A 22,512-nucleotide genomic window follows, 5' to 3' on the forward strand; every position below is an offset into this window, starting at 1 on the left:
AAAATCTACATTTCTTAAATGTAATTCTCTTAAAGCAATATATCTCTCAAGATAAATTTTTAAACTTAATAAAAATCATAATTTATTTTATAGATGTCACACTTTATTTAATTAATGGTTTTCAATAAATTTTAGTTAATGAAAGAGAGTAAAATAAAAATAATATGCTGGATATCATGTGCAACTAATTAATTATTTTTTTTTAAAACGGGATATTAAGAAACTTTCTATTTAATTATCATGTTTTGAATCATTATGAGTCATAATAACTTGAAATCATTTTAGATAATTATTTCATTAAAATTAAAATAGGAATCTTGCATTTTGTGGAATACAATTATTAGTTCAAAGCTGTCTAGTTATGCTCACATTTTAAAACGCAAAAAAATATTTTTATAAAAATAATATTTTTAACTAAAAGAAATTAACCTACAATTGTTTTTTGAAACTACGCAATTTTGTTTTTCTTCATTACACTATAAAATACTCAGTTTGAGGAGAAAATATTTTTCTTATTTTGAAGATAAATTAATTTATTTTAAATGATAAATATTGACTATAGTAAATAAAAACATTGAAAATTTAATAATCTGAAAAAATATATGTGAAAATTATTTCCGTAAAAAAACCATTTCTGAAAAAATATTCATCCTCGTCACTCTTGAGTGCCCCCACTTTCTTCGATTTCTGAAATACCTAACAAAACAAACAGTTCCAGAAACAATCATTAAACTCCCCAACTATGTTTTTGTTCCACAAACCATCACACTCCACTCTTTAACCTCAATTTCGAATTAAAGTTTCCTCCTTTTACTGCTCCAATCTCCCCTCTCTGATCTTACTCCGACCACGAGATGCTCAAAACCTCGGCTTTTCTAGTTTATTACTTTGGTTCAATTTCTTAAGGTATTCGAGCTCAGCGGTCAAATTCAACTTCTGGGTATTTCTGCAAATTTAATTATCATTTGTTGGTTGTTGGAAAAAAAACATTTTTACTCCATCAAGTGTGGAGTTTGTGGACACTGGCCTTTTGTGCTTGTGAGGATTCTGAGGTTTATGCTGTGCCTTGGGGTCTAAATGATTGTTAGTTCAGATGGGTGCTAGCTAGAATTGGGTTGAGGGAAGTTTTGAGGGAGTTTATTCAATTTAAATGTTGTATGAGTACTAGAAATGATGTTCATGTATGAGATTTTTGGGAATTGTTGTTTTGAAGAACTCAAGACTGGCCTAGATAGTGCCACTGTTTTGATGTCTATTCGAGTGGTAGGTTAGTTTATGTATTCTGTGTCTAGTCCAATTTAATTGAGCCAACCAATTCAGACATGTGTTTATCTTGTAGAGTTTTGTTTGTTTGTTTGTTCCATTAATTCTAAAATAGGTAAGTTGGTGATTTGATGTATATGTTTTGCAGAAAGCAAATAATTTAAAATTCGGTTTGAGGGCTGTCATGCTGAATGTTGTTGCCAACCAGTGGAGTAGTAGGGATGAATTCTGTAATGGATGATATGACTTTGATTCAGCAGAGCCAGAGGCATAGTTTGGTTGTGAGAGAGCTTGGTGAGGAGATTGATTTAGAAATTGGACCTGGGGATGATGACCCTTCATTTGGTAACGCTACTCTAATTGGTGCACCAATGCGGGAATCTTCCGCTGAAGAACATGGTGAGAGCAAGCAAATGGGGATGGTTTCTCAGCTTTCTAATGATGCTCAAGACATGTCCAAAAACCAACAGGTGAAAAGGAAGAAAAAGGTTGTTAAAAGATGGAGAGAAGAATGGGCAGACACCTATAAATGGGCTTTTGTAGATATGAAGGATGGGACACCTAGGATTTTCTGCTCTGTCTGCAGGGAGTATGGACGGAAGCATAGAAGAAATCCTTATGGGAATGAGGGCAGTCGTAATATGCAAATGAGTGCTCTTGAAGAACACAATAATAGTTTGCTTCACAAAGAGGCTCTTCGTCTTCAAATGGCCTCCAAAGATAAAATTGTGGTTGACAAGCCTGTTTATGTAAAAGGTTGGCCATCTCAGCATCCTATATTATCTGGCATGAGCAGATAATTTTTTGAGCACTATCTATGAAAACGTTGATGGTTGTATACTGTGCTTTATAATAGTTGAATTATATCATTTGCTTTTCTTTTACCAATTCATCTTACGAAAGATGCAGTTGATCAATTTTATAAGATGATAGGAATCTGCCTCACTGATCAATTTTGTAAGTTCCTCATTTATACTTAAACAGTGCTACATACTCTGGATCTGGTCCTTATTCTCAGATCTGAATACGTAAATAATAAAGATTCTTCCGGTTCTTATTTGAGTTCTTTCTATACTTTCTTGATACTGAAGAGTCAAGCTTCAGATTGTCATTACTCTGGCAAATTTTAGTTCATTTCTGTTGTTCTGTAGGATAGAATTTCTATTTTACAATTGATATATTCAATTTATTGAAATTGATACATGTTGAGTTGATAAGAAGTTGTCTTCTTTCTTATAATGGTGCTTATGTTTTTGGATATTGCCTGACAATTCTATAATTGAACTTGCCATGTCAAAAACAGCAGGATCAATACTTGAAGCTACACTAAAAAGGGATCCTCATGAGGTAGAATTCATTCAGGCAGTCCAGGAGGCAGTTCAAGCCCTTGAAAGAGTCATAGCAAAAAATTCTCGGTGTGCTTTTATTCCAGGCCATAATTATGTATTTATCTATCAACAAATGACAAAGTCATTCCTTTAGTTTTGGATGCATCTCATGAATATTCTCATGTTTCAGTTATGTTAACATCATGGAGCGCTTGTTGGAACCTGAACGAATGATTGTTTTTCGAGTTTCGTGGGTGGATGATAGGGGTGAGACACATGTAAATCGGGGCTTTAGGGTACAATTTAACCAGTCAATGGGTCCATGTAGGGGTGGTATTCGTTTTCATCCATCAATGAATTTAAGTATTGCCAAGTTCCTTGGTTTTGAACAGGTATTATGAGTATTTTTGGTATTCATATATAACATTATTTCTTATAAGTATGACTTAAATCTTGCAGAATTAAGCCTTTTTTAATGCCGTCACATTTTTTTCCATGAATTGGAAGCTTATATACTTCTTTTTTAATCCTTTAAGCTATTTGTCAACAAGAATGCACATCGTGTGCAAAAGATTTTCTTCCATTTTTTTGGGTGGACAAGGTGGGGGGAATCTATGTAAGCCTTAATCTGCTACATTTGGGCTGTATTTTAAATGCATACTTTTTACATTTCATCACCATGGTAGAACCCACCTTTTTCTTTAGTTATTATTCTTTTAACATTATGTAGTGTCAATTTTAGGGTGTAGTACTAGTCTGTTTTTCTGATTTTAAGAGAAAAAACACATAAAAAATTAGAGAATAAATAAGCAAATACGAGTGCTTTCATATGCGCATGTCCATATAGAATTGAAGGGCATAGGAGAAAAACAATGAGAGAGAAAGAGAGAGCGACAGAGAGAATAAATGCCAGAATGATAGTAAAAAGAACATAGTGAGAGTATACAAAAGAATACCGGGGGGGCAGGGTCAGTGTTGGAGTTCTTTTAGATCCTCTGTAAGGGTGGCTTTTGGGACGAGGATATCTTAGATGCCTAAGATTTGTTGGTACTTATTATACTAACATAGGATGCATGTGTTTGATTTATTTTATGTATGTGGTTTGATTTCTTCTACCAATGTGTTATGCTGTTTATGTGCAATTGATAAGCAAACCTTCCAATTTCATATCTGCCTAATATAATTGGAGGCAGTAAATTAAAAATGTGAAAATCAGTACTATAAGCCATACCTCTAAAATATTTCCTAATATAAAGGTTGGCAAGATCTTCGAAATATTTCTAACATGAATAGATCCTGTGTGGTCTATGTACTTTATGTAAGGAGATATAATGATTGAGACAGAAAACCTGCATTCATTCAAAATATTAATTTTTTCTCGTAATAAGGTGTAGAGTTTAGTTGAGTAATTATGTATATCTCTAAGCCTTTGTTTTTTAAATTTGACAAATATACTGTGATTCACACACATATCAGCCGAAGTTAAGTATCTAGATTCTGAGCTGCATTTTTTATTTGGTCCACTTTTAGTTTATGCAATACAACCTTCTCTGCAGACTTTAAAGAATGCCTTATCGCCATATAAATTAGGAGGAGCAGCTGGTGGAAGTGATTTTGATCCAAAAGGAAAAAGTGATAATGAGGTGAATTTATCAAATAATTCAATTTGATTTCTAGTAGTTTTATAATTACTGAATGCCACTTTGATAAGTTAGCAGATTATGAGATTTTGCCAAAGTTTCATGAGTGAGATGTATCGCTACCTAGGGCCTGACAAGGTAACTGAAAGCATATTATTTTTCTACATCTTTTAATTGTTTCGTGTCCAAGGCCCATTTCATGTATATATTCTTGTGATGAATGTCTATTAGGACCTTCCATCAGAGGAAATGGGCGTTGGTACTCGAGAAATGGGGTATCTTTTTGGACAGTATAGACGTCTAGCTGGTCATTTTCAGGTAATGCATACAATCTCAAACCCTAACAAATTATTTGCTGTAAATATAAATATTTCCCCTTTTTTCTTATATATTTTCCCCTGCATGTTTATCCCTCACATCTGAATTGCGTGATGCATGTAAAATGTCAATCGAATAAATCCCATTGACCAAGGGAAAAGTGAATAGGTAGACAAACTCAAAGACATGCATTTTACATTTGCAAACCTAGAGTAAGTATTATTGTCTACATATTTTGTATAGCTTATCTCTTTTGAAGTACAATGATGTAGATCTGCTTTATTTTATTTTTCCCTTAATTTTTCCCATCCTTTAGAGAATCTGTTGATGTCCTTATGGTTAGGGTTGGGCATGTGTGGAGAAGGTCTACAGAAGCCCTAGTTAGGAGAGTAAATATGATGGAGAATGGCCTAATCTCTGGTGGCAGAGGGAGATTATGAAACAATTGTGGTCAAAAGCATCTAGAAGAATTATTTATACGCATGATTTATGATACAAAATTAGGACATTGTTAGATTCATGTAACTACCACACCGTAGTTGTTAATAGCTCCCTATGGTGGCACAATAGTCATGTAGAATGCTATCCAAACATATAGTGGAGCATTTTTATGTAGCAGCAGCCTAGCAGGAGTCACAGCTATGAATTGCGGTCTTCATCCTTGAAATTTGTGGCCACTGTGCCTGCTACTGTTGACATAAAGAAAATTCCCTCACTGCCCTTGTCTTTGTGGGACATTAGTTCTATTTTTGTTTTTCTTTTTTGGTATTTTAGAGTCTGAGAGATAGGGTTTGCTTTAATAAGAATGGCTATTTTTAACAGCATTGTGGGCAAAGAGCTCCTTGATTTTGGAAAATACGTTCATATGGAAACTCAGCCCTGATAGCAGTTCTGGTGTTGTTTCTGTCTTTCTGGTGAATTGACACCTTGTTCTACCTTTTTGTTATGTTTTCTCTCCGATTTAGCTTTCTCTTTTCTCCATCCGTCACATGGACATGTGCCCTTCATTTTATTGTAGTATTTTTTTCTTCTTTACTTTTAAGTTCTAGCTTTAATCTTGACCGACCACATGGCTGTTTTTTTTTATTTCTTAACTTCTGTTGTTATAAGCTTGTGTGCTTAGCTTAAGACTGTTACGAATATTGACATAGAAGAATTTTTTTTATTTGGGTAATTTTCATATGTATCCTTCACTTGTGCAGGGAAGTTTTACAGGGCCCAGGATATTTTGGTCTGGCTCCAGTCTTCGACCTGAAGCTACTGGCTATGGACTGGTAATTCAATTTGTAATTCTTGATCTCTGTGGGCATATGGTGGGATATGAAATTTCGAGTGATTATGTATGAAATGAGCTCTATGGTAGCCTTCCATTTTATCTCCCTTTTTTTGGTATCTCTTTATGAGATAAACTTTGCAGCACGTCCTGTCATATTGTTATGCATATTATTAAAGGAAAAGAAAGAATAGGGTAAATCCCTTGTGTATATTGAACACATAGGGTTATGTTTATATAGGAAAAAGAAACATATGGGCTAAGCCCATTACATAAATATGAGATATCTAACAATATCTATAATATCTCATAATATCAAATAATATCTAATTATATCTAATAATATCTAACACTCCCCCTCAAGCTGGTGCATATAGATCATATGTACCCAGCTTGTTACAAATGTAATCAATCCTAGGTCCTCGTAAGGGTTTAGTAAAAATATCTGCTAATTGATTATTTGAATTAACAAACTCAGTCTTGATATCTCCTGATATAATCTTTTCTCGAATGAAATGACAATCAATCTCAATATGTTTTGTCCTTTCATGAAAAACTGGATTTGAGCTAATATGAAGAGCAGCCTGATTATCACATATCAGTGTCATTTGAGTAACCTCTCCAAATTGCAATTCTTTAAGTAACTGTTTAAGCCAAATAAGCTCACAAGTAGCCGAGGCCATAGCTCTATATTCTGCTTCTGCACTAGATCTTGCCACAACACTTTGTTTCTTGCTCTTCCAAGAGATCAAGTTATCACCAATGGAGACACAATAACCAGAAGTTGACCTTCTATCAGATGGAGATCCTGCCCAATCAGCATCTGAATAACAAACGACTTTGGTATGGTTATTATGACCATATAACAAACCTTTTCCAGGAGAGCCTTTAATGTACTTCACTATACGAATGACTGCATTCCAATGATCTTCACATGGAGAATTAAGAAATTGACTCACCACACTGACTGCAAAGGAAATATCAGGACGAGTAACAGTGAGATAGTTCAATCTTCCAACTAATCTCCTGTACTTCTCAGGATCTGAAAGAGGCTCCCCCTGATTGGGTAGAAGCTTGACGTTGGGATCCATGGGAGTATCAACAGATTTCGAATTCATCAACCCAATTTCCTCCAAAATATCTAATGCGTATTTTCTTTGAGAGATAACAATACCAGTATTGGATTGTGCTACCTCAATCCCCAAGAAATATCTGAGTTTGCCAAGATCTTTGGTCTGAAAGTGTTGACAAAGGTGTTGTTTTACTTGTGAGATGCCATGGTGATCACTGCCGGTAAGAACAATGTCATCAACATATACTACAAGATAGATACACCCAGCACTCGAGTGACGATAAAAAACTGAATGATCGCCTTCACTGCGAGTCATACCAAATTGTTGAACAACATTGCTAAATTTTCCAAACCAAGCCCTAGGAGACTGCTTGAGGCCATATAAGGATTTGCGAAGACGACATACCAATCCAGAAGACTCCCCCTGAGCAACAAAACCGGGAGGTTGCTCCATATAAATTTCTTCCTGCAAATCCCCATTAAGAAAAGCATTTTTAACATCCAGTTGATAAAGAGGCCATTGTTGAAGAGCAGCCATAGCTATGAATAAGCGAACAGAGGCCATCTTTGCTACTGGAGAAAAAGTATCACCATAGTCTAAACCAAAAATTTGGGTATAACCCTTAGCCACAAGACGAGCTTTGAGACGATCAATAGTACCATCAGGACCAACTTTGATAGCAAAAATCCACCTGCAACCAACAACAGATTTCCTAGATGGTAAAGGAACAAGTTCCCAAGTTCCATTATTCTGAAGCGCATTCATTTCATCAAGCATGGCCTGACGCCAACCAGGATGGGCTAAGGCATCACCTACAGATTTTGGAATGGATACAGAAGAAATAGACGAAAGGCAGGTATAAAAGGGTTGAGATAGTCTATGGTAACTCAAAGCAGTATAATGTGGAGAGGGATTACGAGTAGAACGTATACCTTTACGAATAGCAATAGGAAGATCAGGTTCAACAGTCGGAGGTTCAACTATAGGAGCCGGAGGGGGATGAGGTGTTGGCACCAGAATAGAGTCTGCTGATGGACGATGAGACGGTTGACGACGACTATACACCTGAAGAGTTGGCGGCGGTGGTGAATTGTTAGGTGCACTAGGCACAACAAGAGGAATATTAACTTGATTAGATGAAGAAATTGAAGGAGAAGGACAAGACTTAAAGTAAAGGGAAGATTCACTGAAGGTGACATCTGCTGAAATAAAATAACGGTTTAAAGACGGTGAGAAACATTTATATCCTTTTTGTGATCTAGTGAACCCTAAAAAGACACATTTGTGTGACTTAGGAGATAATTTATCAAGACCAGGACTAAAATTATGAACAAAACATGTGGACCCAAAAACTTTGGGAGGTAAAGAGTGGAGAGGGTCATGTGGAAATAAAATAGAATGAGGAATTTTGTTATCTAAAACTGAAGATGGCATGCGATTAATGAGATAACATGCACTAAGAACGGCATCACCCCAAAAACGCTGAGGAACATCACCATGGATTAAAATAGTACGAGTTGTTTCAACAAGATGTCTATTCTTGCGCTCAGCTACCCCATTTTGTTGAGGTGTATAAGCACATGAAGTTTGATGAAGAATACCATGAGAAGCCATAAAATTTTTAAAAGAATGAGAAAGATACTCACGTCCATTATCACTGCGCAAAATTCGGATGGAAATTCCAAATTGATTTTTAATTTCATTGTAAAATATTTGAAATATAGAAAACAACTCAGAACGGTTTTTCATTAAAAATACCCAAGTACATCTTGAATAATCATCAATAAAAGTAACAAAATACTGAAATCCTAAATTAGACTTAATACGACTTGGTCCCCAAATGTCAGAGTGAACTAAGGCAAAAGGAGATGAAGCACGTTGTGAGACACTACGAGGAAAAGAACTACGAATGTGTTTCCCTAACTGACACGACTCACACGATAAAGTAGACACATTAGACAAACATGGAACAAGCTGTTGCATCTTGGCAAGACTAGGATGACCCAACCGAGCATGAATGAGAGATGGAGAATCCATAATTGCGCCAACATGTGCAGAGATCTGTAGTTGATAAAGTCCATGAGACTCACATCCGGTGCCAATCATCCGTCCCGAACTCCGGTCCTGTAAAGTAACAGAATCTTTGGTAAAAGAAATAACACAGTCAAGGGAACGAGTGAGACGACTAATGGATAATAAGTTAAATGGAGACCCAGGGACATAAAGAACATTATCAATAGATAAAGATGAAAAAAGATTAATAGTACCAACACCATGTGATGGTACCTTATATCCATTGGCCATGGTAACTGAAGGTAAATAACCCGTAGTAGATAGGGAAGAGAAAAAAGATTTATTACCAGTAATGTGATCAGTGGCACCTGAATCTAGAACCCAAGGGCCATGGGAAGTGGAGTGAGTGAGGCCAACAAAAGATGTACCTGAATGTGCAACAGAAGCCGTGGAACTAGGGTTCTGACGATCCTCATACCATTTAAGAAATTCATTGAAAATAGCAGGCTGGCTTGGGGTATCAATTGAAGTATGGTCCATGGTAGAAGGTTGCACAGGGGTAATTTGAGCAACCGCAACAGATCTAGGAGGACGACCATGTAAGGCATAACATCTGTCAATTTTGTGGCCAAGTTTGCCACAATGGTCACACTTGTGACGCCCTTTGCCCGGCTTGTGAGCGCGAGTACGATCATTATGCTGAGATACTAAAGCAGAAGAGTCATCAACATGAGACGTTATATCAGCGGTGTGTTTACCTGGCACGCGCAAAAGGGTAGAACAAGTGGAAGTAAAATTGGGCACAATAGGAGATCCCAAAATTTGATCACGAACGTGAGAATAATCATCAGGAAGACCATGTAAACCCAATAACATGAAGAACTTGGATCTTTGTTCTAGTTCTTGAGAAGGAGTAGAGGCAGGAGGTAATAACTCATTAAAATCATGAAGAAGAGCATGAAGTTTACCTAGATATTCTGCCATTGTACCATCAAGACGTTTGGGAGCAATAATTGTGAGAAGATTTTGACACACACCATAAAGACGTTGAGTATCATTGGTGTATAATAATTTTGCTTGTTCCCAAACTTCTGAACATGTTTCATAGGTACGAAAAATTTGTTTTAAAGATGAGTGAATGGTCGATTTGATAACAATGCATAATTGAGCATCAATTTTCGACCAACGAACAACCTCATTTTCAGCAAGAGTAGGATGAGTAAGATGATCAACATAACCTTGACTCTTAAGCCATAATTTAATATCTGATGCCCAAGTGTCATAATTGGTTCCATCCAATTTGTCAATGGAAAGATGAACATTGACGTAATTAGTATAAATAGATGAATCCGGCATAATGACGGAAGAAGAAGCCATAGTGGCAGCGGAAGCGGAAGAAGCCATAAAAGATAAGGACAAATCCAGTCACCGGTTAATTGGCGGGAGCAACAAAGATGAAGGCTCCGACAGCGATTCCGGCGGTGTCTCCGGCGAAGGTCCGGCGAAGTTCCGGTGAAGGTCCGGCGAAGGTCCGGCGAAGGTCCGGCGAAGGTCCGGCGAAGGTCCGGCGAAGGTCCGGCGAAGGTAGGGGTGGTGGCTGGAAAAATTCCAGTGAATAGTGGATTCACCAATAAAAATTGAACCCTAAACCCTAAACTCTAACCTTATGCTCTGATACCATATTAAAGGAAAAGAAAGAATAGGGTAAATCCCTTGTGTATATTGAACACATAGGGTTATGTTTATATAGGAAAAAGAAACATATGGGCTAAGCCCATTACATAAATATGAGATATCTAACAATATCTATAATATCTCATAATATCAAATAATATCTAATTATATCTAATAATATCTAACACATATCCTTGTTCAATTAAAAAAAGAGAATCTCTAATCTAACCACTATTGCTTCCAATGTCATATAAGGCAACTCCACATATCTGATCAAAGAGCATGTAACATGGAAGTCCATTATAGCCTAGAAGATCATCATAAAAAAGTTCTGCATCTATAGTTTCAAATTATTAAATTTTTCACAAGTTTGTCATTCTTCTGCAGGTTTTCTTTGCCCAGCTCATGCTTGCTGACATGAATAAAGAACTTAAAGGATTAAGGTTTATATTTTAATTAAGACCATTTCATAAATGTTGTTGCTGTTTATGTTGGAGATTTCACATCGACTCAATACGGCCGAATTATAATATATAAGTGAGGTGCAATCCTCACCTTACAATTCAGTTTTGTGAGATTGAGTTAGGCATAAACTCACTTACTACGATGTCATTGTTATCAAACTTCTATTAGATTATCCATAAATATCTAATCTCATTCATTTCTCGGCGTGAGAGTCTGTGTTGGAAATCTTTCATCGACTAGAAATAAAACCTAACTATAATATATAAGTGCGATGCAATCCTCACCTACGTTAGAAACTTGAAAACTCTCATTTTCAATAATTTAATTTTTTAACTTATTAGATTCTTTTTAAGACAATTATCTGTTGTGAAATTTGTTGCTTCCTAATTGGTTTCCACTCATTTGTGATCCTGTAATACTCTTCTAATTTATAATTTCCTGTAGATGTGTTGTGAGCGGCTCTGGAAAGATTGCAATGCATGTTTTGGAGAAGCTAATTGCTTATGGTGCTCTCCCCATTTCAGTATCAGGTAATTTTGAATATAATGGGGCTACTACATCTTCTAAGATGCTGTGTCTGTATTCTTTTATTCTGGCAAGAATGAAAATCTGTGCTTTGTTATTACATAAGTTTTCATCTTTATATATAGATCATCATTAAGAATTGTAGTAATTGAATCTATAGTTCTCATACATTTTGGTTACCTTTGTGTATTATCCTGGTCAAGGAGTATTTTTTTAACAAAGGCATTTGTCAGATTCCAGAGGATATTTGGTTGATGAGGATGGATTTGACTACATAAAAATATCATTTCTGAGAGACATCAAAGCTCAGCAAAGAAGTTTGCGGTTTGTATCATTTCTGTTGTCTGTTTATGCTTGCTACAATATATAATTTTACCTGTTCATAAATTGACAATATGTAGAGACTATTCAAAAACCTATGCTCGGTCCAAGTATTATGATGAAGCAAAACCGTGGAATGAAAGGTGTGATGTTGCATTTGCTTGTGCTTCACATAATGAAATTGATCAATCTGATGCCATTAATTTGGTTAATTCAGGTTGTCGTATACTAGTAGAAGGTAGTTGTTCTTCTAAGTTCCGACATATATGGCTCCCCCCCAACCCCCAACAATCTCCCTCTTCTTTCTCGTATATATACACTAATGGAAGCTACTTGTTCAATTTGAATCCCAGGTTCAAACATGCCTTGTACCCCCGAGGCAGTTCAGATTTTCAGAAAAGCTAGTGTTCTCATTGCTCCTGCAATGGCTGCTGGTGCTGGAGGGGTGAGATTAAAATTATTGCATACATATTCTCCCCTAAACCCTAAACAAAAGCAATTACATGAACAACTAAATCGAATTATTAGAATATCTAGTTAAGCTGTTCCTGAATAGGCTTATTTTAACTATTAACATTAATCATTTAACCATATAAAATATCAAATTGGAACTCTGATAGAAAGCTTATGTTGGATTGGTTAACATCATTTAATTGGTCTTCTGTTCAACTTATTGAAGATTCAATTTCAACATCAACATTAGACAGGACATTTGGATGGACCTTTCTTTAATCATCTGTTTTCCTTGTCTTCAGGTTGTAGCTGGAGAACTTGAACTGAATCATGAATGCAGTTTGATGCACTGGTCACCAGAGGACTTTGAATCTAAATTGCAGGTAGTATTGTGAAATTGCTTTTACAAATTATATTGTTTTCCTTTTAAGAATAGTAAATGGTTGCTACGTTTGATATTATCTTTGTTGCATGCAATACTCTTATTTACTCTTCCTATTCAAACTGAATTGAGCTCATTCTTCCACTCTTTTTTAAAAGAATTATACAATTTACATGAACCCGGTTACGTTTATTATGTGCAAAGGAATACATTATGATGTGTGTTGTGTATATGTGTGGATGTATTTGTGGTTTTTTGTTTTTGAGCTGGGAGTTTGACAATTATTGTGTACATGGGGCACATCAAGTATGTTATGACTGATGCCAGATTAAATTTGACATATAGCTTAAGTGGAAATTGAGTTATCAATGTTTAATATTTTTTCTTTCACACTTCAGCTTTAGCCACATACTGTTTTCATACCAACTCGTCAAATTTCTTGTTTCTTTGGGCAGGAAGCAATGAAACAGACTTATCAGAGAGCTATCAAAGCTGCAACTGATTTTGGTTATCAAAAAGAAAGCCCTGAGTAAGTTTTTCTTTCAGTAAAATTACAACAATGATGAAATCTGCTACCTTTCTTCTACCCTCTTTCAATTTCCCATCTTCCTGTATTATAAAAAAAAATATTCGATTTTCCTATATGAAGCTCTGTATTGTGTTCTTTGTATTGAGCAATATGAGCAATGGCAAAGAAAATCACACTTTTATATTCTTGCAAGACACGTTCTTGACCAAGTTTATTCTTCAATGAACAGGATAGCATGTGTGAGATTCAATGTTTTTCAATTATAAAAGAAAAGGGAAAAAAAAACATAACATGACTATATTAACCATCCTTGTATTGACCTTTTATACAAAAAAAAAGAAGTAAAATGCATTTGTGTATACCATAAAATTGTAATGGTAACTGTAGATTCTAGCAATGAATTTGTTTGAATGATCATTCATCTTGAAATGTCTTTCTTCCAAATATGGTGCTGCAGTTAATGTTTATTATATGCTTGTTGTTATGCCAGGGCTCTGGTGCATGGAGCAGTCATTTCTGCCTTTCTAACCATTGCCCAAGCCATGACTGATCAAGGTTCTATATAGAAGTTTATATTGCAAAGTTTTGAATGCATCCAAATATTGATGTTTGCAATTGGCACCATGGTTGGAAATCTGCATTCACAGAATAGTCCAAATCATTGCTGATGCTAGTGTAAGTTGTCAATGATAGGTGACACACTATTGCCAAAGCATGTTTCCTTGTAAAATATGTAATCAAATGTAAGAAAAATTAGACTTAGAAAAGAATTTAGAGGATAAACTTTAGTTTAACAACAGAAAATGCATCTTTATTATTGCCAAGGGAAAGGAGAAATTGTCCTTGGCTATTTAATTCCGGCTTGAGAAATATTTGGATATTGAGATTTGAAATAAAAGCTTAGCTTTGAAAATTGACATTGAAGTGAGAAAATCAGTCAAATGAGAAGGATGGTTACATCAGTTTTGTTTATAATATGTATTTCAAAGTTTTTTTCCAGACATTTTTCTATATTGAACTTAGAGTGTGACCAATCAAATACCTTAGTATAGATTCAATGTGGGTGGTTAGTTTTTAAGGTCATTTGTTGTATTCTTGTTATTAGCAATCGATTTTGGATGCTAAATTTTAAGCATTTCCTTTTCATTGAAAAAAGAACATTTTACCGATTTCCATTAACTTTACGAACATTTTTTTTTATACTTTCATGTTCTATACTTTTTTTTTATAAATTTTTCTTATTAGATATTACTATGCAGCTTCACATCTTAACTATGTTATATAATATTATTATTTTGTTTGAAGTTAGGATTTCATGTTCGAAACTTTGTTAGCTCATTTAATATATAAAATATAAAAAAATACTATCCATACACTATGTAACACTTTCTTTTCAACTTATTAATATTACCTAAAAGTTACTGAAAATCATATTTTTTTTAGAGGTTTTACTTGTTCTAATGATTCTCTTGATTTTGTAGTTTAAAAAAATTAACTATGATATGCTTACTTAAAAGAGTTATTTTTAAGAGAAATTTTAACCAATGATACAAATGTGTTTAAAAAATGTATTAGTTAATTGGTTGCTAGCAAAAAATAAAAGAAAATTTTGAAACAAATTAGTTAAAACAATAAGGAAGAATAAATGTCAAAATTATGAAACAATTGATCACTCATAGTAAAATAATTCATTGTGTTTAGTTTTATTACCATCAATAATTGAAGAAACTTCAAAGCACATAAAGTGTGCAAAAAAGGAGCTCTAAAACATAGGTAATGAATATTAATGAAACATCTGAAACATGAAATATTAATGATCTTCTACTCTTAGAAGTTCGGGTTCCTCCTAAAGTGAGTAGAGTGGAAGATGAAGAATGCGAAACATTGAAGGTCGTCGATTTTGCAGTCTGATAATCGAAGCAACCCACAGAAAATTTGTCTTTCTTCCTTTTCTGAATTCTGATCGAGTATCTGTTGTACTGTGCAGTAGTTTTTATACTAAGAATAATTTCCCTTTTAACACTAGTCTTTAAAAATACATATATTCCACAATGGTTTTTTAGGATAAAATATTATATTAAAATAAATTAATTTTTCATTTCAACCTATTACTGCCCTTTAAATAAGTGTATTCGATAATTAATTGGTTGCTAGCAATTCTCCTAAATATAAACAAATAAAAGAAATTTTTGAAACAAATTAGTTAAAACAATAAGAAAATCTCATCTTTCTTGGCCGTAATGTGGGTTTTTTTCCAAGGAAAATATTTCAAAATGCATTCAACACAGACAAGAAATGAACTAATAATCGTAAATGAAATAATAATCGTGATTTTGGTAAAGTTTGGTGTAATTGCTTTTTTGCTTTTAAACTTTTTTATTCGAGTTGGAACACCTTTGCCAATAAAAAAATCATAATTTCAGCCGACCAAATTGGTCAAGAAATTTGTATTTCATTCATGATATACAACATAAGGAGAAAATGATAAAACAAAATTCCACACATTCACGTTCAAACAAATTTATCTTATTTCTTCTACTTCAAACTGAGTTATAAAGCTGTTTATCCATAAGATACTGATTTCATACAATTCAAGGATGATGATACAAACAAAAATATTTCTTTTATATGAAACGGTGCTCAAGTGAGATAGAATATCACACATCAAACACTTCTGCATTGTACCTGAAAATATATCATAAACCAAATCACCCACTCCTAGAAAGATGGCAGAAAGTCCCTCTCCCTCAGAATGAGAGGGAACCTGTAAAACTCTGCCAGATATGCAAACTATAAAACTCTGCCGGGTATGCAACATATTCAATTTAACTAGCTCTGCTGGAAGAATCAGTTTTTTCAGCCAGATAATGCTCAAGCATATCCTCCTCTTCGTCATCTGCCGAGACAAACACAGAACACTTGCAAAATTAGAGGATTTGTTTCAGAGAGACAGAAAGAACGAGAAATGTACCTTCAAAATCATCTTCATCAAAGTCAATGTCTTCCTCATCCTCCACATCAGATTCCTCGTTGACAGCAGCAGCCACACCTTTCTGAGAATGAAGAAAAATAGCGGGTATGTTTATGTGTTCATAAAATTTAAGAGAATTATAAGAGAATTATAAAATTTAGATTTTAAGAAACATGATCCATTAACCAAGTGCGATGGTTGATGGAATTTTAAGAGAATTATTTATGTTGTCAATTACTCTGGGCAAGATTCATTAATAAGGAACCTTGGATGATTATCTTCAACAACCAGGATGTATTAACCACTACTGTGGTTAAATTTTGTATGAAGTGAACTAGAGGTAACCGCCCACCAGTGATAAATTTTACAACAATTAAATATAAAACAATCTCAGGTTAATGGTTTTTTTTTTTTTTATCGGCAATAATGGTTTAACACAATCTCAGGTTAATGGTTTAGTTTAGTAGCAAGTACCAAATTCGCTTGAGCTGTAGAAAGTTTAACACAATATTAATTTAGGACACCAAGGTAGGAATAAGAATAGTTAGGAAAAGAAGGTACCGCTCTTCCACTTTCAAACCATTGTCTACCACCAAGCTTCTTTTCCTTAGGAGCTGTGAGCACAGATTCGGGCATTAGCCTGAAATTGGAACAAATGGTTTTGGCATTAAAAGGAAAGTAGTTACAGCAGCTTTTTGTTAGAACACATGAATAAAAAGAACTTGCATTATCATTCCCCTGTCTTCTTCCTGCTATAAATGATGAATAAAAAGAACTTGGTTAAGAGATTGACTAACTCATCACTCTACTTTGTTATTTATAATGCAGCATTTCAAATTTATAATACACCTACCTCCATTATCTTTCCCTTGTCTTCTTCCTGCTATACATGATACATACATTTAAAACCTCTACCCCCACAGATAATCATGAATCAGGTATCGTTACATGGACTTGTGAAGAAGATTGATTAGTCAACAGAAAACCTTTGTCTTTCAAAAATTGTGGATATTAAGAGATTTAAAAAACTAAAAGGAGCTTACTTGGCTCGTTCCAATGCTAGTTCTGCTTCAAACCTTTCTCTCCATGCCAAAAATGTTTCAACAGTAACTGGTTCTCCGTGAGGTATCACTATCTAAAATGTTGGATAGATAAAATTATCAGGGAGCTTTTAAAACACAATTTCATAGACAAATGCATAAAATTATAAAAAGAATATATTGCAGACTACAGGACAATCCTTTAGAAAACATTAATGGACAAGTAATTATATAAAAAAATGAATGTCTGGTCTATAATTCTACGTGATCATTTACTAAGGGCAAACTAGTGGGAAAACTTTTGTGACAATCCCAAAGGAGGAAATGAACACTAGTGGTTATTGAACCCAATTTATTATAGAGAAAATGATTATTTTCCTTCATAGTAAAAAACATACGAAGCTACTAGGCATCTAAGCTAAAATAATGGCTTTCACTGATCAAATCAATATGATTAAAAAATTAAACATCAAAACAGATGCAGTAAGGTACAAGTATTATTGTTGATAGCATAACATTCAGTAACAGTGATCTTGTTAGCATTACTCATTAATTAATGAATGAATTGTAAGTTTAATAACTGGGATAGAGCAATCTCTCAATGTAAAGGATACAATGGATGAAGCATACATTAGCCTAAGTAATTAAAAATACAGTCGGCGTGTAACAATAATAATAATAATTTTAAAACATTTTAGGGATAATAAGAATTATACCTCGATAACTTTCTTATTTTATTTTGTCAGTGGAAGTTCATTTTTATGTTTTTAAAATTTATCTTCAAATTGTAGGTTTGTAGCAATCTCATTTATAGTCTTTATTAATATTCAGTGTATATAGCTCTAATCTTGGGTTTAATATTCAGGGTATTCAGAGCCCAAGGACTTTTCACAGGAGGATATGCCAGAGATGTAAATAATAAAAAAAATTCAAGATCCTCCACCTAACCTAAATAGCTTATGTTTTTAGGAGATATGGTATTCAAAGAAAGTATATTCCATGCCGCTGATCTTAGGTATTTAGGAACTATACTGTTTACATACAACTAAAGCTTTTGCAATTATATTTCCTGTAAGTACAAGTCAGCTCATGATCCCATACATCTAAGGGGTTATATTCCCTTCCAATACTAAATCGGTAAATTCTGTATGTCGTGGGAGACAGAAGAATTAGGGTGGAGACCCCCAATATGTCTAGGAGAGGCCCATTCCAGAATGTCAGGTTGCTAGGAGGGAAAAGACTCTATCATGCATGAAAGTTATGTGTCTCAGAATTGACTGCCTGCATAAGTCCTATATGGTTGAAAAGAGTAATCCACCCACACTCGTGGGCAGTAAAACTGAGCTTTGATACCATACCAACTTAAAGTAAAGGAAAACCCATTCCTTAAAGCCAGGCAATTAAGAGAGGCAGGGCAGTCTCCACTTTAAAAGGGTGTTCAATGTCTCAGCTAGTCATTACAAGACTCAAGCTCCTAGCATCACCACACCAGCTAGTCATTACCCTCTCATTTTTCACATTAAAGGATCCAAATCCATTTGAAGGATAGAATCCCCCTCTCCATCATTAGTGTTTAAAGGGATAAAATTACCATTCTCTCACGTTGATGTCCTGTCAAGAATCTTCACCACTCTACACGTATTAGCTCAAGTGTCCTTCCATATAATGTTAACTTACACCATCCAAATAAGTTTTGTTATTTAATGTTTTCCCATTTAACACCAACAATCAAATTGTTTAAATTAATTTAAACGCAGAGCCACCTCCTACAAATCACTTCCTAATTCATACCAAATTTTTCGTAATTTTACTATAAAAAAACAATCCAAATGAAATAGATTATCTTAAAACTACCTTTCACCCAACATATCCAACAATCCAAAACTAAAACTCATTTCCTAAAATTGATTATAATAATAATAGACTATATCTATAATTGATAATTGAAATAGTCTCTAAAAATAATTCAATTTAAGTACACTAACTAAAATTTTGAAAGAAATTTACAAAATAGACTGCAGTCTTACATCATCTTTGGCTGCCTCTTCTGCTTCAGCACTCTCATCAACAGAGTCTTGACAAAACCGGTCAGACAGCCATTCTTTTGCTGAGGTAACAAGTGTATATATCATAGCCATACCAAGATTTTCAGATGCCTGTGGAACACAAGTTTTGCATCAAAATATCCATAACCTAGCCAGAATCCACCGAAAATCTAGAGTTTCATAACCATCAGTTCTTGTGCAACATGAAAATGCACAAATGACTGCAAACATATTAAATTTAGAGTGGCTATTAGGATGTCTTCCAATCTGAATAACAACCAATGCAAGAATAGCACACAGACCATATCTGACCAAACATTAAATAACAAAACTGCATTGCAAAAGACTACCTCTTGTAGAAGTTTTTCTTTCAAAATCCTTAGATCTTCAGTATGTATTCCTTGCAAACTGTTAGTGTAGATGAAATTAGTGTTTAAAAAAATGAAACAAAAACATTATAATGCGCATGAAATTAACTGGACAGACAAACAAAAAATATAATAAATATTACACAATTATAATAGCAATACTAACCTTTTCAAATTTAAAAGGGGCGGTTCATCGGGATATCTTTCTGTGTGTGAAAAGATCAAAGCCAGTTGAGCTGAAACAAAAATATCAAATGCATCCTTCATACATTATGCAGTAAATAATCTCCAAAACTAAAGCAATATCTTGGGAAGAAAAACAAGATATTCCAAAATCTAAAGTACGTGTTCAGTCAAACTGAACACCAACATGGAAAATAAAAGATACTAAAGAGAAAGAAAAAGTAAACCTGGATTAGTTATTGGCCCATCAGTATCGTCATCCTGTACAAAAGAATAATATTTAGATAAATATAATAAGGGTAATTTTTGCTAAGTTATTTGATTGGGAAGACGTCTCAGTTCCCTATGTAAATTGCAACAGTCAGGGGGAGAAGTGGAAATAAACCCAACTTCTAAATCTCCTAAGGCTAAAACTACAGCAAACTTTGCACAACAAGCTACATTTTCCCAAACCAAAAGAGGACATTCATATTATTCCAACTAATTTCAGTGAGTGTTATCAGTGTGAACATCTTCTCCTCTCTTCTCAACAACAAAAGAATTTCAAAAAATAGAAAAAGAAAAGTAAACTACTATTCCAAATATATGGATTAGAATAACATAAAACACCAAATGTCTCCATCATAAATAAGCTGCATAAGAGGAACTATCATGATTATCATGCCATAGATTTCAACAACATAGGCACTTTCCAATACGGTAAGAATGAGGCCAGCTATATGGAGTGAGTATGAATCAAACAAAACCACTGTGTTCTGTTACAAACCAATCCTTTAGACTTACAAAAAAGTACATAAAAAAGGCAAAACATGATAAACCACACTAAAAGAAGGAGGAACATTACCTGCGCAACAACCTTTATTTGGAAGCACCGATTGGAAGTACTTAAGCCACTTTCACCAGAGTGTATTTCTACCATGGAATGCCAAACAAAAAATAAAGCCCTTTTTCTCAGTGGAAAAACCGAATGACAAGTAAATTGGCATATACAAAATGCCATTCATATAAAAACAAACCTTTGAATTCATCCATAAGTATGGCTTCTAATGCTTCAATCTCCATATCTTGTTCTTGTTTGAAGTCTGCGTAACAAAGCACAACAACATATTAACGCTATTGGGAAATTACCCAGAGTCCAAACATAATAGAATAATCAATTTGCAACCAAACCCATATAATAAAGTTAAAAAATATCATGAAATTGCAAATGAAAAAGTAGAAAGAGGGAAAAAGTAGAAAGATTAAGATTGAAGAAATACCCGTCATGGTTGGAAATTGATGCGTGTGAAAGTGAAGAGAGAGAATGGGAATAGCAAAGCGACGTCAGAGTAGCATTACAATTAGAAATTGCAGTGTGTGAAGGTTGCAGAAGACCTAACCACTGAAACACTGCTTCTCTTGAAACGATACGTTTTAATCCTTGTCTTTGTTCAGCTTCTTGTGTTCACGGAGACAGTTTAATATTTTAACTTTTTAATAAGTGTTTTTAAAATAATTATTTATTTTAAAATATATAGGATGAATTTCTTTGTTTTCATTTTTAATAAATAATTATTCATTAAATCAAAAATAAAATTCAAATTTTTATGTGTATATTTAATTTTTTTATTTTAAAAATAAGTAAGTTTACTTCTTTGTAAAAAAAAAAGTATTTGCTTTTTTTCATGTGAATATATAAAAAAAAAATTAGCAAGATGGATATCAAATTGGGAGGTGAAGCTTTATATTCATCCCCACATTGATCTATTAAAAACCCTAAACCCTAAATATTTTGCTTTGGTTTAAGTAGTTTTTTAATGATAAAGATTAAAAAAATTAAAACAAAACTAAAGGTAGATTAATAATATTAAAAATTTCATATCATTTAGATGTATAATTAAATTATAATGTATATAAGTGATACTAAAATTATAATATAAGTGATCGTAAATTTTACTGTGTTTTTGTAAAATTAACTATACTTAAGTCTACTTTCTAATAGCAAATTTTGTTGAAAGTATCATATTAGTTTATATTAAATAACCCATAAACATTTAATTTTGCGTCTTATTTCTTATTGTTGATATTATACATTAAAACAAAAAAAATAGATAATTTAATATAACTAATATTATTATTAGACTTATTGTTCATCCTACTACTTTGGGATTACGCAATTTTAGTTTACGTTATTATATAATAAAGATGTGTTCACATACATATATCAACTTAGGTGACAACATTTTTATCATCTATATAAGATGATATATAGTTTGCTTAATTTTTAATAGATATACATAAATGTTACATTACTTTATTTGACATGTGTTAATTAATTTGAAAAAAAGTATTAAGTTAAAGGAACATGAATATTATTAGGTGTGTGAAGAAGTTATCAACCAATTACATTTATTTAAGGGTAAATCATCATTATTATAGTTAATTGAGTTTTGGTTTGAATATTTTTAATAGGCAATGTTAATGTTAATATTTATGTGAAGGTTTTAGTTTGGATATTAATATTTATTTATGGGTTTTGGTTTTGGATATTCACAGGTGTATTTTTTTATGATGTTATATGTATTGGATTTTAATAATGAGTTTTTCCTATATATGTTTGTATCTAGTATGATTCTAAGTCTACTCAAAATCATCATATGTTTGGATTT

At 33.6% G+C, this 22,512-nt stretch overlaps 2 protein-coding genes across 6 annotated transcripts; one reads left to right on the forward strand and one right to left on the reverse strand.

Moving 5' to 3' along the window:
• The first annotated feature begins 630 nt into the window (after positions 1-630).
• On the forward strand, positions 631-14,170 carry LOC137818266 (uncharacterized). Of its 5 annotated transcripts, none has more exons than XR_011082051.1 (16): positions 631-906; positions 1,412-2,019; positions 2,567-2,678; positions 2,782-2,983; positions 4,148-4,234; positions 4,310-4,369; positions 4,463-4,549; positions 5,752-5,823; positions 10,970-11,025; positions 11,492-11,577; positions 11,813-11,896; positions 11,974-12,131; positions 12,247-12,338; positions 12,649-12,729; positions 13,184-13,257; positions 13,748-14,170. XR_011082051.1 is itself a non-coding variant. In XM_068621573.1 (16 exons), the coding sequence occupies exons 2-16, from the start codon at positions 1,455-1,457 to the stop codon at positions 13,821-13,823; spliced, it is 1,896 nt and encodes a 631-aa protein (XP_068477674.1). In that variant the 5' UTR covers positions 631-940; positions 1,412-1,454; the 3' UTR covers positions 13,824-14,170. The 5 variants fall into 5 exon arrangements, 4 of the variants coding, with proteins under 4 accessions (XP_068477674.1, XP_068477671.1, XP_068477672.1 ...); XM_068621573.1 differs by having other exon boundaries at positions 631-940; positions 2,570-2,678; positions 11,806-11,896; XM_068621570.1 differs by having other exon boundaries at positions 11,806-11,896.
• Positions 14,171-15,761: 1,591 nt separating this feature from the next.
• On the reverse strand, positions 15,762-21,323 carry LOC137818893 (uncharacterized). Its single transcript, XM_068622539.1, has 11 exons — positions 21,124-21,323; positions 20,881-20,946; positions 20,709-20,776; positions 20,092-20,125; positions 19,848-19,917; positions 19,664-19,721; positions 19,296-19,424; positions 17,272-17,363; positions 16,790-16,868; positions 16,229-16,310; positions 15,762-16,153 (listed from the first exon to the last, which is right to left on the reverse strand). The coding sequence occupies exons 1-11, from the start codon at positions 21,128-21,130 to the stop codon at positions 16,083-16,085; spliced, it is 756 nt and encodes a 251-aa protein (XP_068478640.1). The 5' UTR covers positions 21,131-21,323; the 3' UTR covers positions 15,762-16,082.
• Between the last annotated feature and the right edge of the window lie 1,189 nt (positions 21,324-22,512).

This window comes from Phaseolus vulgaris, chromosome 10, assembly GCF_000499845.2.
Source record: "Phaseolus vulgaris cultivar G19833 chromosome 10, P. vulgaris v2.0, whole genome shotgun sequence".
NCBI lineage: Eukaryota > Viridiplantae > Streptophyta > Magnoliopsida > Fabales > Fabaceae > Phaseolus > Phaseolus vulgaris.

Excerpts from the sequence above, each read along its gene's own strand:
- LOC137818266 (XM_068621570.1), top strand. The coding sequence starts at position 1,455 with ATGTTGTTGCCAACCAGTGGAGTAGTAGGGATGAATTCTGTAATGGAT. Across the intron at positions 4,550-5,751 it reads GTCTAGCTGGTCATTTTCAG|GGAAGTTTTACAGGGCCCAG; the intron begins GTAATGCATACA and ends TCACTTGTGCAG. Across the intron at positions 11,026-11,491 it reads AAAGAACTTAAAGGATTAAG|ATGTGTTGTGAGCGGCTCTG; the intron begins GTTTATATTTTA and ends AATTTCCTGTAG.
- LOC137818893 (XM_068622539.1), bottom strand. Across the intron at positions 20,777-20,880 it reads ACTTATGGATGAATTCAAAG|AAATACACTCTGGTGAAAGT; the intron begins GTTTGTTTTTAT and ends ATTCCATGGTAG. Across the intron at positions 19,722-19,847 it reads CCCCTTTTAAATTTGAAAAG|TTTGCAAGGAATACATACTG; the intron begins GTTAGTATTGCT and ends CTACACTAACAG.